Source organism: Equus przewalskii, chromosome 7 (assembly GCF_037783145.1).
Source record: "Equus przewalskii isolate Varuska chromosome 7, EquPr2, whole genome shotgun sequence".
In the NCBI taxonomy this organism is placed as follows: domain Eukaryota; kingdom Metazoa; phylum Chordata; class Mammalia; order Perissodactyla; family Equidae; genus Equus; species Equus przewalskii.
The window spans coordinates 70,155,735-70,170,724 of record NC_091837.1 but is presented as its reverse complement, the minus strand read 5'-3'; the positions used below and the strand labels follow the sequence as shown (position 1 = coordinate 70,170,724).

Genomic DNA, 14,990 nt, shown 5'->3' with positions numbered 1-14,990 from the left:
TACATTTTTAAATACTCTCCTTGTGGAATCTAATTTCAGGGCTTCTCATGTGATTTTAATACGTGCTCCTGACCTTAGAACTTTACAGGTTTTTCACAGAACAAGCTACTATTAATGAATGACTTCTGTAAACTAGATCCCTCAAGCAGTGTAATCATGCAGTTGGTAACTTCTACCCATGACTCAAACATCTTGGAAATCCATTTCAGAAAGTATATGAATTAGAATACTTTATCAGTCAGTGCTTTGTTTTGACATGACAGTCTGAGTCACTGATGTTTTTAAAATGTGAACGTGGGGCCGGCCCGGTAGCATAGTGGTTAAGTTCGTGCACTCCGCTTCAGCAGCCTGGGGTTCATGGGTTTGGATCCTGGTTGCAGACCTATGCACTGCTCATCAAGCTATGCTGTGGCGGCATCCTACATACAAAAAAAGAGGAAGATTGGCACAGATGTTAGCTCAGGACAAGTCTTCCTCACCAAAAAAAAGTAAACCTGACTTCGGCCTCCTATTACTTCTGTATGGAAATTTCTTGGTGCCCATCTGACTGGGCACATGACCCTTTCTCACATGTGCCTTGGCTCTCTGGCACTAGCCCACAGAGCCCCCTCTGTCTGGGCTGTCCTCTCCCTCCTCCTCCAGTCCCTCTGTTCCTGCCAGTTCTCATGTTCAGTTAATATCTGTGATGATGGCTTTCTGCCATAGACTGAGAGCCAATGAGTCTTTAAACAAGGGGTTACTAGATGCAGTTTGTATTTAGAGAAAACTGACTGTTGGGAAGACTGTGTTTGGATGAAGTTGTGCCCGGAGGTAGGCACTTAAGTTTTAGGTGACGGCAGTGATCTAGGTAGGCCTGAACTAGGGTAGCAGGGTTCTGCTTGATTAAGAAAGGACTGCTGAAACTTAACCATTGACAGAACTTGGTACTTGATTGGGATAAGAAGTTGGGTGATGGCAAGATCTCTAACCTAAACTGGGGGATTTGGTGGGTGAAGACGGTTTAGGCTATGTTAAATTTGGAGTTTCCAGTGGGACCACCCAGAGGGAGGAAGATACTGAGCAGAAACTTGGAACTATGGTTCATGGTGGTAGAAGAGGATCGAGACAGGCTTCAAGGTGATAGTTGAAGCCATAGGCTTCCAGGGAATGAGTGTTAGAAAAGATAAATGGTGAGGATTCTGTTCTGGGAAACAGCAAAGCAAAGGAGAGAAGTACAGGAAGATGGAACAGTGAGAGAAGTAGGAGGAGAGTTGGAGGAAAGTGGAGCTGGTGGGTCTCAGGGAAGAGGTCTTCCAAGGGGAGGTGTGGAGGCCTTCAAAGATGTCACGTAGGTTGGAGAATGAAGCTGCACCACTTCCAACCACCGGATTTGTTAAGTAGGATCCCCAAAGGTTGCTCTCAGGATCAGTTTCAGCAGCGTGGGGAGGAGGCCCGAGAATGTTTGATGGAGGCAGGTCTGAGACGGGATGACTTGGAAGGCGGACTGTGGACGCCTAGCCTGAGGTGGCCAGGGGTAAAGTGCGAGAGAGGAGAAACAGCCAAACAGAGACGTTTTTAAGCAGGAAAGATGCTTGAACACAGTTATGTGTTTAGGGGAAGGAGCCAGTGAACAGGGAGAGGTGAAAGCTAGGAGAAAATGTAGGAGTCTAGGTCAGGCAGGGGTTTAAAGAAATCATCTCATTCAATTCCCTCACTTTTGCAGATGAGAACATTGAAATCTAGTAAGGTTAAGAGGTTTGCCATGGGTCACACAGCTGATTAAGTGGCAGAGTCACATCTAAAAATCAGGTCTCCTGGCCCTAGCTTAGTGCCCTTTTGACTCTGCCACCTCACCTCCTAGAGATCAGCTGAGTTCTAAGCTCTCCTAGTCTCTCTGAACTCTTCTAGGCGCCTCTTGCAGTGCTTCACATGCAGTGGACTTGAGCCTCTTCATTTGGCTTCAGCCAGAATGGTCTTTTCCTAAAGGTCACTAGCCATTGCTCCCCTCTGTGTCATATTGTTGCTTGGGCTCTGAAGTCAGGCTGTCTGGGTCTAAATTATTGCTCTGATCTTGTACCCCCAGCCTCAGTTTCCCCATGTGTAAAATGGGGTGTAATGATACTTACACCACGTGGTTATTGGGCGAATTGAATGAGTTCATGTGTGCCTGGCACATTCTAAGTGCTCAATAAATATTAGCTCCTCTTATTTTTTAAAAACCCTTAATGGCTTCACATTGCTCTTAGGATAAAGACCAGAATCCTCAACCAAGGTCCTGCGTGAGCTGGTTCCTCTTGCTTCCCCCTCACTGTGTATACTGTAGCTGCACTGGCTTTTTATTAGTTCTCTGAATGTGCAATTACTTCCCACCATAATGTGCTTTCCTCAAATAACCCACCAGCTCAAACATCCCTTCCTAAGAAAATCCTTTCCTGATTCCCCCTACCCGGGCTCCTGGTTCAGTCATGTCTATCTGTTGCTTATTTCCTTTAGGATGCTCATATGCTTTTAATTGAGGGGTTAATTAATTAGAGTTCACCTTTCGTGCTAGACCATAAACTCCATGGTGTGTCAGAGGCTGTGCTTGTTTTTGTTCACTTCTGTACTCCCAGCCTGGCACGGTATTTGTTGTGTATTTAGCAGTCAATAAGCATTGGTGAGTGAACGAATGAACGAACCAGTCAATCTAGTTTCTTGACATTCAGTGACCTAATATTTACTTTCTCTTTGAAAACACATGGAATTGAAACTAATAAAAGTATCAATTTTATGATGTTGACACACGCAAATTTTAGCCACAGATTTATAAAATTATATCCGAGTCTTTTATTCCTCTGACAGCCTAATTACTTTCCACTCTAGGAAGACAATATTTATGACTTGAAATACCAAGTATGGAGAGAAAAGGAGGAAGAGGGTTCATTTCAAAGATGCTGGGAATAGGAACAGAATGGTCACCTGCTGGCGGCTGAAACTGGGAGACGTCCTCAGTGATCTCGTTAGGGTGACCCTGCAAGTCACCTGCCTGACAACAAGGCCCTGTAGCAGGGGTCGGGGCAAGGGGGTGCTTTCCTTGGGAATATGGTAGCTTTCCCTAGTGTTCTCATGCTGTCACCAGCCTATTCCAGCCACAGAACAGACAGCAGTGAGGAGGGACTTGAGTCATTCACCAGAGATGGTCATGGGCCTTAAGGTCATTAATTGGTGCTTTTAGACTGAACTTAAAACCCAGACTGTGGAGCTAAAGAACCACAGCTTTTCTTTGCATGTAGATCACTGTGGTAAAAATTGGAAATCAGGTGCCTCTGATGGCTGGTGTGGCTGTACCGCTCAAAGCACAGGCAGTTGCTGGGCTACTTTGTAACCTGTACGGCCAGCTGATGTGTGGTGTAAAACGAAATACTGACTTGTGGTGTGCAATTACTTTTGACTCTAAAATTGAACTCCTAAAAAATGTAAACGGGTAATACCTAAGAGTGTGAGGGAGGAGGAAGTAATTTGTTTGTATCTTCTGTTTTAGTTTAAAATACTTAATATAGAAGATACACCCATAATTTCAACCAGCATTCGATGCTGGTTTTGAGCGTTAACCATCATAACCTTGTGTATGGGGGTGAGCACACTCGCTCCACTCCTCTGTGATTATAAAGTATTCTTTGATCTATGAAATTCATGCAAGTTACCTTAATATGCAAAGAATATCAGAGGTCTTCAGACTGAGGGATGCTCAGTGAGCCACGCATCTGCGTCTACCTAGTTTCTTATGGAAAAAGGCCTCAAATTATTGCCAATGGTTCTCTGTGTGTCCTGGGGGAGGTCAAATGGCAAAAGGTCCCAAGGGGATGGGATGGTCACCGCATGTTTTATACCACCAGTCCCATCACCCGGCAACTCAAGCATATTACCTACTGAGGTTGCAGAAACTGCCTTTGAGTAAGTTGAGTCGCCTGGATCTAACATCCAGGTTCTGGAACAGTTTTACTGGGCCACTAGCACCATCTTGCTCCTTTCTCCAGACTTTGTGGTGTACTGATGTTGAGACATCACATGTTTCTGGTGATATCATGACCACGCACTATCAGGCATCTCTGATGGCAGGAGGGGATGAGCCAGGGCCTACCATAGATTATAAAGTGAAAAAGCCCATATGTGTTGCCTAATGTTGATATGTTTCTGGGACTTTTTGACTACCCCTGAAATACTGATGTGAAGTACTGGTGGATGTATGCCATTGAATTATCTTGTGGATTTCAGACCTCTCCTTTAGATGATTCTTTTACTTCCCAAGCTATTGGCATGGTGCTCAGGAAACACTCGATTAAACTGGGACTGAACTTGTGGAAGGTCTAGGAAGTTAAATGCAGAAGAGTATCAGAGCATGAGCTGACTGTCACCACCATTTAGGACCTGTAGCCTTACGTGAAGGTGATGTTGCACCTTGAGTTTTCCTTAGCCTGAGTCTCCTGCTGTGAATTTCGGATGATATTGTCAGCTGGAGAAATGTTTCATGAAGTGCCCTTCTATGTGGTTAATCTTCCTCCTTTCATGATGACAAGGACCCTGTTCTTGCTACCATCACATCTAAGAATGGGTCACCTTCAAAAAATCAACAGTGGATCCACCAGAACCTCCCCCCGACACACACACATGAAAGCCTCCAACAAGGAGGATGCTATGCAGATACCTCAGAGATAGACTGTGTCTTAAACCCATTTTTGTTTCCACTTCCTTGATATTGCTGGCATAAATAACCAGGGTGTCTTTGTGTATTGAAACAAGCTCTGACCTGGTCATCCAGAGGCCAGGGTTCTATCCCTGGCTTAGCCATTAACCAGCAGTCCTGGGTGAGCTGGTACTGGCCACCAGGCTGGTGCTGGGCAAATGGAGGTGGAAGCAGGATCCTGGTAGGTCCTTTCTCCCTGAGCTCCTCTTTCCTCACCTGCCACGTGAAGAGTTGATCTTTATAGTTTTTCCAGACTTAAAATTTGTTGATTCTAAGTTTCTTCTTCAGCTCAAAAATATAACCTCCTTGGGCATCTGTACTTTTCCAGTTTAGACATTTTTCATGTATATACCCCCTAATAAAATCAATAGAACTAGATGATGTTTGAGTGCTTATTATACGCTGCGTACTCTATCTTACGTGGGCTATCTTCTTTAATTCTCTCCTCAGCCCTCATCAATGGCTTGTTTCCACTTTGTGTATATTATGAATAATGTTACTATGGACATTGGCGTACAAGTTTTTGTGGGGACATGTGTTTTCAATTCTCTTGGGTATATATTGGAAAGCTACTTTGAAAGAGTTTAAGCAACATAAAGGGCAAGAGATCTTGTTTGCATAATTCTTTGTATGTTTCTTTCTAGTTCCCACTGGTGGCTGACTTGTTTCATGATGACAAGGATTCTGTTCCTGCCTCCACCACATCTGGGAAGAGCTCATCTTCAAAGATCAACATTCGCTCCTCCAGACCCCCCCTGAAAGCCCCCAACAAGGAGCACAAGAAAACCGTGGGCCACCAGGTCAGCCCCAGGCCTCGTGGCAGGAAGCTGCAGGCTGTGGCACATGTGGCAGGGCTGGCCTCTCTCTAGATGAAGGATGGCTGCAGAGTCAGGGGGAGGCCACAGTCACCTCAGCATCTGCAGCCCCAGCCACCCGGCTCAATCCTTCTGTGTTCTTTGAAGAAGGAAACCCCAAAAACTTCTCTAGAGGGAACTGACAGGAGAAAGAGGGGGGATGAGTGTAGCCCCAAACAGTGCATTTAATCCCATGGCAGGACCATGTTAGGAGACCACAGTCACCTTGTGGGAGAGGCAAGAGGGTCTAGAAGTCTGCAGGGTGGAGAGGTGGCCTAAATAAGCCTGGGGACCAGAAAACTGAAAAACAACTTCTGCTGTGGCATCTTCATGGGACTTTATGTCCAATGTGTCTCCCAAGAGAAGAGAGTGTGTGCCAAGCCCCTGGTGACCAGTAACTTTTATATTTCTGTGAATTTGCCTATTCGGGACATTTCTCATTAATGTAATGATTTCCAGGATGCCTGGCACTGGATGCCAAGGCTCCAGGGCCTCAGGTTCAAGAACAGGCTCTGATCACAATGATTATCTTTCTCCTATCTCGTAGCACTTGCTCGCCTTTCATCTTATTTGATCCACAGCACTGAGTTAGACACATTAAGCACTAGTCTCTCCCCAATTTGATTTGAGGAGACCTGAGACCAGAATACAGGAGGGGCTTGATTTTGGTCATCTGGCAAGGTGGTAGTGTCAGAGCAGGTCCCTGAATTTCTTCCCATCCTTCTGGATTAACAATAATAATCAAAATAATAATAGTGACAACGAATGCTTCTACCAGTCTATGGGCATTTCTTTATGTTTATTATACAGCCACAAAATGTTAAACACATAACCAGGCACTGACTTTTGTCTCCCCAGTTCCGCACATCCCTGCATCTTCTCATGGAGACCCTGAACGCCACAACGCCGCACTATGTCCGCTGCGTTAAACCAAACGACAAGAAGCTCCCCTTCCAGTAAGTGCCTGTGCGAGTGTTAGCCAGGCTCCTTTCTGCTGGGGTTGGGCTGGTCAAGCCCAGCCTCTACATGTTTCCTTGGAAGTTCAGGGGGAACAGGGACAGGCACAGTCTCACAGGGGTCTGCGGTCTTCAGCATGATGAGTAATTGCTCTTACACTCCCCAAATGGTTTATACACTGAATACAGCCCACAGACATTTACCAGGTTCCGCCTGTCTGCTGTCCAGAGGATTCAAGAGGATGAGAAAATCTACTTCCCCGTCCCATGTTGCTTATGGTGGTGTTGAGGAATGTGCACACTTGGATCAAATAGAGGAACACATAAGAGTGTGCCATTAAATGCAGGTGTGAGTGCGTCCCATGGCAAATGTTTAATTCAAAGACGGGAGAGTTGCTGGATTGGCCAGGGAGGGCTTTTTGCATTGAGGAAACTTGATCTCAAATGACGCGTTGAGTGATAAGACATGTGGATGGTTCTATTTCCACATCCCCTCTACCGCTGAGCTTCCAGAGTGATCCACACTTGCTCACCTTCCCCTCACTCTTCAGCCCACTTGGATCCAAATTCTGCCACTACTCTTACCTTCAAAATTTTCTTCCAGTTCTAGCTATGCTCCCATGGTAGAGCTCACCTAAATCTATAAAATACTGGTACTTCAGTATCTTTGTCCATCTCTGATTTCTGCCAAATTCCAGGCCACTGTTTCTGTATGCCTACTGTAGCTTCATTGGCCAACTCACATTCAACATGTCTGAAACCAGACTCCTCATCTTTTTACCCCCCAAAATGGTTCCTCTTTGTTTGGTCTCTCTTGTAGTAAATGGCATAACCATTCCCTAACATCTCATCCACCCACCAAATCTGATCTTCCAAACCAGAAACCTGAGAATCGCTCTGGACCAGTGGTGTCCAATAGAACTTTCTGTGATGATGGAACTCTTCTATAATATGCATTTATCCAACATGTAGCCATGAGTCACGTGTGGCTATCGAGTGTTTGGAATGTGGCTCATGTGACCAAGGAACTGAATTCTTAATTTCACTTTAATTGCATTCACATCCCCATAGGTGGCTAATGTCTACCATATTGGACCACATAACCCTTGGTTCTTCCTTCTCCCTTACTCCCCAGTGTCCAATCATTGTCAAAGTCCCATGGAGTCCACTTGGAAGTTTCTCACACTGCTCTCCCTTTTCTCTTCCTTCTACTATCACTTGTTTCAGACTCTCTTCATTTCTTGCCTAGAATACTGCCCTAAACCTTTAGAACAGTCTGCTACTTACCTTTGCAGCCTCTTCTTCCAATTCCCTGAGCTTCCACACATGCCATTCCCGCTGGCCTGAGGACTTATATTTTTAAATTTTTTAAGCACTTTATTTCCATCTTTCCGATTTCCTTTTTGGTCCTGGCATAATTTCTTCCTGTGAAATAATTTATTTTGGCAACTCTGACTCTCAGAATGAATATCTGAACTGCCCTCTCCAGTTCCTATCATTTAATGAAGCTTGACATCCACTCAGATGGGCCTTGTGCTGGAAAAGGTTAGGAAGACAATATTGAATCAGCCTTCTTTGAAGCATGCTGATTATTCAGTCTTTTCTCTTCCTTCAGGTTTCTGAGACATGCTTAGGAATTCCCCCCATGTGGCATCTGTTTACCAGCTGCCTCCAGAAGAAAAGAGACTGTTCGAAAAGCAGCATATGTGAAAGACTTAGATTATGTGTGAAGGGCAGGAGCGATGTGCTGGCCCAGGGGGAGGAGAGTCGAGGGCTGGGTACCAGCTCTGCGCCCAGCCATCCGTGACCTTGGGCAGTTCGTTCATCAGAACCTGGTGCCTGCTGTGTGCCAGATTCTCTTGGCCGGGTTTCCCATCCCGAATGAGAGGAGATGCTGGGGACTTCCAAGGGGACTTTCTAGTCCTAAAATTGCATTTTTCTAAGACCCTCCTTTGCCTTCAGGACCAAAATCTTCCTCCCAATAAAGAAAGTGGGGAGAATACTGAACCAAGACAGAAAACCTGGATTCTAGTCTGGGTTCTGCTGCCAAGTGTTTGGCTAAACCCAAGCTAGTCCTTTACCCTCATTGTCTCATTTCTTCATCTGTTAATTGTGGTTAAAAACTAATTATCTTGATGGAAGAATTCAAGGAGATAATGAATGGGGATTATCTGGGAGAAGAATAAAAGTTTATATGATTAAAATATATAATGTTGACATTCTAGAAAGGAAGTGCTGTATCTTTCCTCCCATCTCCTACGACTGGGCTTTCTTAACCTCAACACTCTTGACATTTTGGGCCAGGTGGTCCTTTGTTGTGGGGCTGTCCTATGCACTGTAGGAAGCTTAGCAGCATCCCTGGCCTCTATCCACTAGATGCTAGTAGCATCCCCTCTGTTGTGACAACTAAAAATGTTGTAAGACATTGCCAAATGTTCCTTGAAGGACAAAATCGCCCCCAGTGGAGAGCCACTGTCCTACACTAAATGCTTTCATGGCATCTCTTGTATAAAAGTCTTTGTCCCTCTGCTTCTTCCTTTATTCAGAAACCATCTATCATACCAACTACTCCCTGGGCACTAGGCCAGGACAGGTGGAATGACAATAAGGCTCCTTAAGGAGTTGCCAGTCACAAATAACTGATGACAACATAGAAGGGACTGTCAGTGGGTCTATAAAAGTGCCGCGGGAGCAGAGAGGTGAAAGAGCGATTAAGTATCCAGGGAGGAGGTGACCTGGGGCAAGTGTGATAATCTGGGATGCTTTGTAGGAGGAACTGGAGAGGTCTCCTGAAGGCCAGTCCACTGGTCTCGGAAGGGGCCATCCTGAGAGTCTCAGGGTCCTGAAGTGAGACTGCAGAATGCCACAGAGCCCAAAGAAGTGGGTGGGGAGCTTGCAGCCTCTGCAGAAAATCAGTTAAGTGGCGCGTGACTGCTGACGCAGAGCCCAGTTCTAACGCTATGGGATTCTCACTCTGCGTCCCGCAAGCTCCCAGCTCTGCTGAACCTGTATTTTATTGGGAGGGGAAAGTATAAACCTGGATTTCAGCAGTTTGGCCCTATATATCTTTGGTAATTTTTCAGTCCAGACTTAGATGTTGCCTGTCTGCACCATGGTCCTCCAAAATTTAGTAGGTGGAAGGGCGATTTTTGCTCCCAGCCGACTGACAACCAATGCAGGGAGGCGGGTTGAGAGGTGCATTTGACAGTGAGTTTTCTTTACTAGTGAGGAGATAAGATTAAAATACAGAAGACTGGCTGGGTTTACTTTCCCCCTGGGGGGTGTGAACATGGAAAGATGATGGCAGTAACTTCTTTGTATAGTGTCTTTTTGTTCTGAGAGCATGCCTCTCTTACATCATTTGATCATTATAAGAAACCAGTGAATTATAGATGGAGAGATATTCTCAGCTCCCATTGAATGAATGAGGAAAATGAGTTACAGAGAGATTGTGTTTTGCCCAAAGCAATACTAGCTGTTAGTGGCAGAGCTAAGGCCAGACCAACTTCTCCACTGCATCCTTGCTCATTCCCCCCAGCCCCCACAGTGGAAGAGAATGTGCAAGGAAGGAAATGATTTTGTTGAGGTCATCAAGAAGCTGGGAAGAATGTTAAAGCTGAGTTCAACAATTATTTGCCAAATGCCTTCCATGGGACCACCCTGGTGGGTGGAGGTTCCACAAGAAGACTGAGACAACACGTCCCCCCAAAGAACTTAGACTACACTGCATGGGAGTGGGGGGCTTACACTCAGCAAGCCACATCTGGCTGTTAGACAGGCCCCAGTGCAGAGCTAGGTGCCCAGTGGTCACAGTCCTGATACAGGGGTACCAGAGCAGAGAGAGACAGGTGTGCTGGAAGAGTAACAGTCCTTTAAAGGAGGGAAGGGTCTCTCAGGGTGAATCAGCTAATTTTTCCACCAAGGAAGCAGTGTTGGTCCTGGAGGAAGTAGGGACCCTAGCGAGACCCACAGCCCTCAAAGGACTGGAGGTCACAGATACTTGCCAAGCACGCTGCCCATCCCCACCATGTGCAGTGGATTGAATTTGACCCTGTAGTTGTGCCAAACAGAGGGAAGAAGCTGATAGCCAGCCTGGGAAACACGGCTGCTGCCATCAGGTGCAGAGTGCCTTGAGGGAGAAGCCTGCAGGCCGCAGAAAACCTTTCCCAAAGCCCTATCACATTGACTTTGCGTTCGTAACTCAGGGCCCAACTGACACGCCTTAGAGAAGAGAGGAGCAAAACCGTAAACAGCATGGCCTACCTCCCAAAGGCTCCTCGGGTCACTCGAGGTCACAAGCAGCCTTTATGTCCTAAGGAGCTTCTTATGAGACTGATCGCTGCCACCGCATATTAGTAATGTTCTCCTTGGATCCCAGAACTGAGCTGGCATCCTGGGGAGGCCTCAGAACAACTACTAAGGGGATGGCAGAGTGAAAGGCTGCAGCCCACAGCAAAGTCTCAGCACGTGTGTTTCCTTCTGTTTCCTCTCATCCTGTATAGACCTATTTGGAGCTTTTTCTCTACTTAGAAAGATGACATTAACTCCTCTGAAGTAACCCTCTTATTCAGGACTCTGCAGAATTCAGTGCTCAGTTGTGCCTTACACATTCCAAGTGCCGTAGCGTCTTGGGGCTGGAGTAACCAGGAAGACTTTATGGAGGAGCTGGGTGTCCAAAGAAGGCAGGACCTGGGCAGGCAGTGGGAGACATGAGGAAGTCAAAGCGAGCACAGGCCTGGAGAATGTGGGTGTCTCCTGGGACACTGAGCCCCAGGACTGACGTGGAATGCAGAGGGTGCCTGGAATTAAGGTTAGCTCATGGTCTTCAGTCACTGGAACCTGCCCACTGCTTTCCTACTGCCAAATGCTTGCTGACCCAGGCCTTTCCAGGGCACCATCTGCCTTCATGGGCTTCTGGGTTCCTGGCCCAAGTGCAACTGTGCATGAGAGAGCCACGAGGACTCAGGGCTAGACGGGTCGTACAGAGCCATGGGAGGACAGAGAGGGAGTCTCTGATGGAGAGAGATGAATTGAGAGTGGCAGACACCAGACCAGATTCTTCCTGCAGAGTTCCAGAATCCTGAATGGGCCCAGCTGCTGGGAAAAGGAGACCTGGGGTTGTCAGGGAGGGTGGCAGACTAGTGTGGTGAGAGGTTGCCCACTGGCCATTGTGGATCCTGGAGGTAAAGAAGCTGTCAACTGCATTTATCCAGCAGGGCAAGCAGGCTGCCTGACTGTCCAACCAAGGTGTGTGCTGGAGCCAGTATAATCCCAAAGATGTGAGAGTAAGCCAGGTGGGCCTCACCCCTGCCCTCCCACTTCCCAGAGTGGAACGAGCAAAAGAGGCATGGCCCTTGGCCTTAGCTGGGCTGTAGAACAGCCAAAAAGAAAAGGAGCATTTATTTCTCATCCTTTCTCACCGAATGGGGCAGTAGTCTTAGCAAATTATGAATAGTGATCAATTCTAATTCAGCATAATTCTTTCTCTGTGAAGACTTCCTGGTGACTCCAGCCAACCTGCCATCTTTCCCTCTGGTTTCTTTCAGCACTTTTACTGTGTTTGTCACGTACTGCCTTGTAGTATACCACTTCTATACACTTTTCAACTCTGCAAGTGTGGATACTCTTAGAAAGCCCAGACTGTGTCTGACTTTTTATTCTACATTATCATACTCAGTATATATATTTGAATAAATACTGGGTTTTCAGCGCTAAACTTAGCATTTTAGGGCACGTGAGTTGTTGAAGACATGGCTCATATCTCTAAAGATGGGAAGATAAACTTCACTTCTTAACTGAGCAGCTGTCATGATCATAGCTGACAATACATGTGCTTGTACCAGGCGCTGTGGTAACTGCTCTCATGGGCCATTACATTTAATCTTCACACTGACCCTATAAAAGGGATCCTATTATTATCCCCGTTTTATAGACGAAGATACCAAGGCCCAAGGAGGTTATGTTACTTCCCCAAATTACACACGCAGCTGGTACATGACCACGTCACAATTCAAACCCAGATCTGCCTGGCCTGAAACACTCACCCTTTTAACTCCTGAGACAAACAATGCTTGTGGTGCCAACCGTATACGATTTGGCCATTGAATTAAGGTAGATGCCCCTGTGGGTGGAGATAAGCAGGGACAGCTCTGGAAAGGAGGCAAGAATGAGTCTTGGAGGGTGGGCAGAGTTCAGGTAGGCAAAGCAGAGGAGGAGTATCCAGGTGACAATAAGAATGTGCACAGAACAGAGATGCTGAAGTGGCTTGTGTGCCTGCCTATCGATGTCTTTTAGTCTCTGCTTGGTCCCTGACCTGGAGCTCAAGGGTGCACGTCGGTCTGTACCTCGGTGCAGGAAGGGGTCATCCTTCCCTCTCTCCTGCTGTGTTTCTTTGCCAGCATGGCCACTCGTTGCTTTTCTTGTTGTTTCGCAGCTTTGACCCAAAGAGAGCAGTGCAGCAGCTCAGAGCATGCGGGGTGTTGGAGACGATCCGAATCAGTGCAGCCGGCTACCCGTCCAGGTAATGTGCCCACCAGCCGCGCCCTCCAGCAGCAGCCAGAGTCTGCCTCCCCAGGGAACCCTCCTATGTGCTGTCAGCCAGGGAGGGATCCTCCAAAGAACTTCCCAACACTGAGGGCCCAAGCAGGATGCTGGTGGATGTGAGAATGTCAGTTTGGTCTGAGAAGTGTGGGAGTCAACAGTGACATTCTCTGGGGCAGCTTTTCAAATTCCAAATTGGCGTTGGTGTGGGTGATGAGCTAGCTAGAGTTGCAAAAGAGGTTTCTCCTTTGCTTAACTCCCACCTCATCCCCTTTACCTTTATTTTTTTTCCACTTTTTTATTGTGGTAAAATAATAATATTTACCGTTTAATCATTTTTAAGTACAGTTTGGTGGTATTAAGTACATTCATGTCATTGTGCAACCATCACCATGATCCATCTCCAGAACTCTTTTCATCTTGCCAAACTGAAATTCCATATCTGTTAAACACTGCTCCTCATTCCCTCCACCCTCCAGCCCCTGAGAATCCCCATTCTGCTTTCTGTCCCTATGAGTTTGATGGCTCTAACTACATCATATAAGTGGAATCATACACTATTTGTCTTTTTGTATCTGGCTTGTTTCAGTTAGAATAATGTCTTCAAGGTTCATCCATGTTGTAGCATGTGTCAGAATTTCCTTCCTTTTTAAGGCTGAATAATATTCCATCGTATGTATATACCACATTTTGTTTACCTATTCATCTGTCAATGCACCCCTTTGCTTCTTAGTATAGAATCAAATCTATAGTGGAAAGTACAATTTCTTTGAGTTAAAATACAGCTATTGTGATCTAACTTGCATTGTGGATAAGCCATTGAGTCACACCAGCATCTGTTGAAGCTATGACAAGACTCTGGATCTCCTCTGGACACTTGCCTGAAATAGGAGTGGGGGGGTGGATGGTGACCAACTAGCTCTCGTGAAATCATACTGCGTACCAGTGTCACATAGGCTAGACATCTCTGCCATGAATTGGAGCTGCACAGAGCCGTCAGGGACCTCCTATCTGAGGAAGTCTCGTATGTATCAGGAAGCAGAGGGAGCCAGAAATGGGGCGGAGGAGATGCACTACAGGCCTCCCCTCCTCCCTGCCATCTCTCCACCTAGCTCTTTCCTACTGCAGTTGAAGAACCGCTTCAATTGCAGTGGTTAATTACCCAGAAACAACTTAACCATCAACAGTTCCCAAATGTTAGGCCTGGGGAGGAAGTTGCTGATGGAATTAGGAATTTGCGTTTGACCTGGAAAGTACAAAAACTGTCACTAATCTTCAACATCTAGGCAGCTTTTCAAAACCCAGCAGTTCAAGCATCGTTCAGATTGATCTGCTCTAGCCAGGACTGAAGGCTATTATTTTCTTTTCAACCACATCTCTCCCTATTTAGAAGAAAGACAGGGAGTATCCTGGGGCTCCATCTCATTTTTTGACCTTAGAGTCTGAAGACAAATAGCTGACAACTCCACTATTAATGAGGTGGGCCATGTTTGTACTTCTTAGATGAAGGCTGTGCATTCCTTTGTCCTGTCCGCCCTGTGGTGTCCAGCATCAGCCTTTGTATTGAGGGAATGGGGCTCAGGCCACGGGCACAGTAGTTCAGTTTTGAGTTCAAAGTACTATAGTCTGGCCATTAGATCGCCTTTCAGTGACTGCTCCAAGCACAGGGTTCCGATCAGGCCTAGTTCATTCAATTTAAGAGCTTGACAGAGACCTTAGGGAGCTGCTGAGCCACTGATTTTCAAACCGTGTTCCATAGGCAGCTGGGCTCCACTCCTGCTCCCGGCTCTTCCATCTGCTGAGCTCCCGGAAAGGTTTCTTTAGTCCACCACCTTTAGTCCACTGTTTCTCAAAACGGCATCGTGGTGCGTTAGTGAGTCAGTGGGTTGTGACCAATATCTTGTTTTTTTAATAAAATAACTTGTTGGAAAATATAAG

The 14,990-nt window shown here is 46.3% G+C and overlaps 1 protein-coding gene across 5 annotated transcripts in view; it reads left to right on the top strand.

The window, feature by feature from the left end:
* The window catches only part of MYO5B (myosin VB), a 348,390-nt gene that overhangs the window by 244,756 nt on the left and 88,644 nt on the right, over nucleotides 1-14,990 (top strand). For all 5 annotated transcript variants that reach the window (XM_070630194.1, XM_070630195.1, XM_008514690.2 and 2 more), the window contains 3 exons: nucleotides 5,347-5,502; nucleotides 6,415-6,512; nucleotides 12,946-13,032. In XM_070630194.1, the coding sequence (XP_070486295.1) occupies nucleotides 5,347-5,502; nucleotides 6,415-6,512; nucleotides 12,946-13,032 (341 nt within the window). The remainder of the gene's footprint in view (nucleotides 1-5,346; nucleotides 5,503-6,414; nucleotides 6,513-12,945; nucleotides 13,033-14,990) is intronic.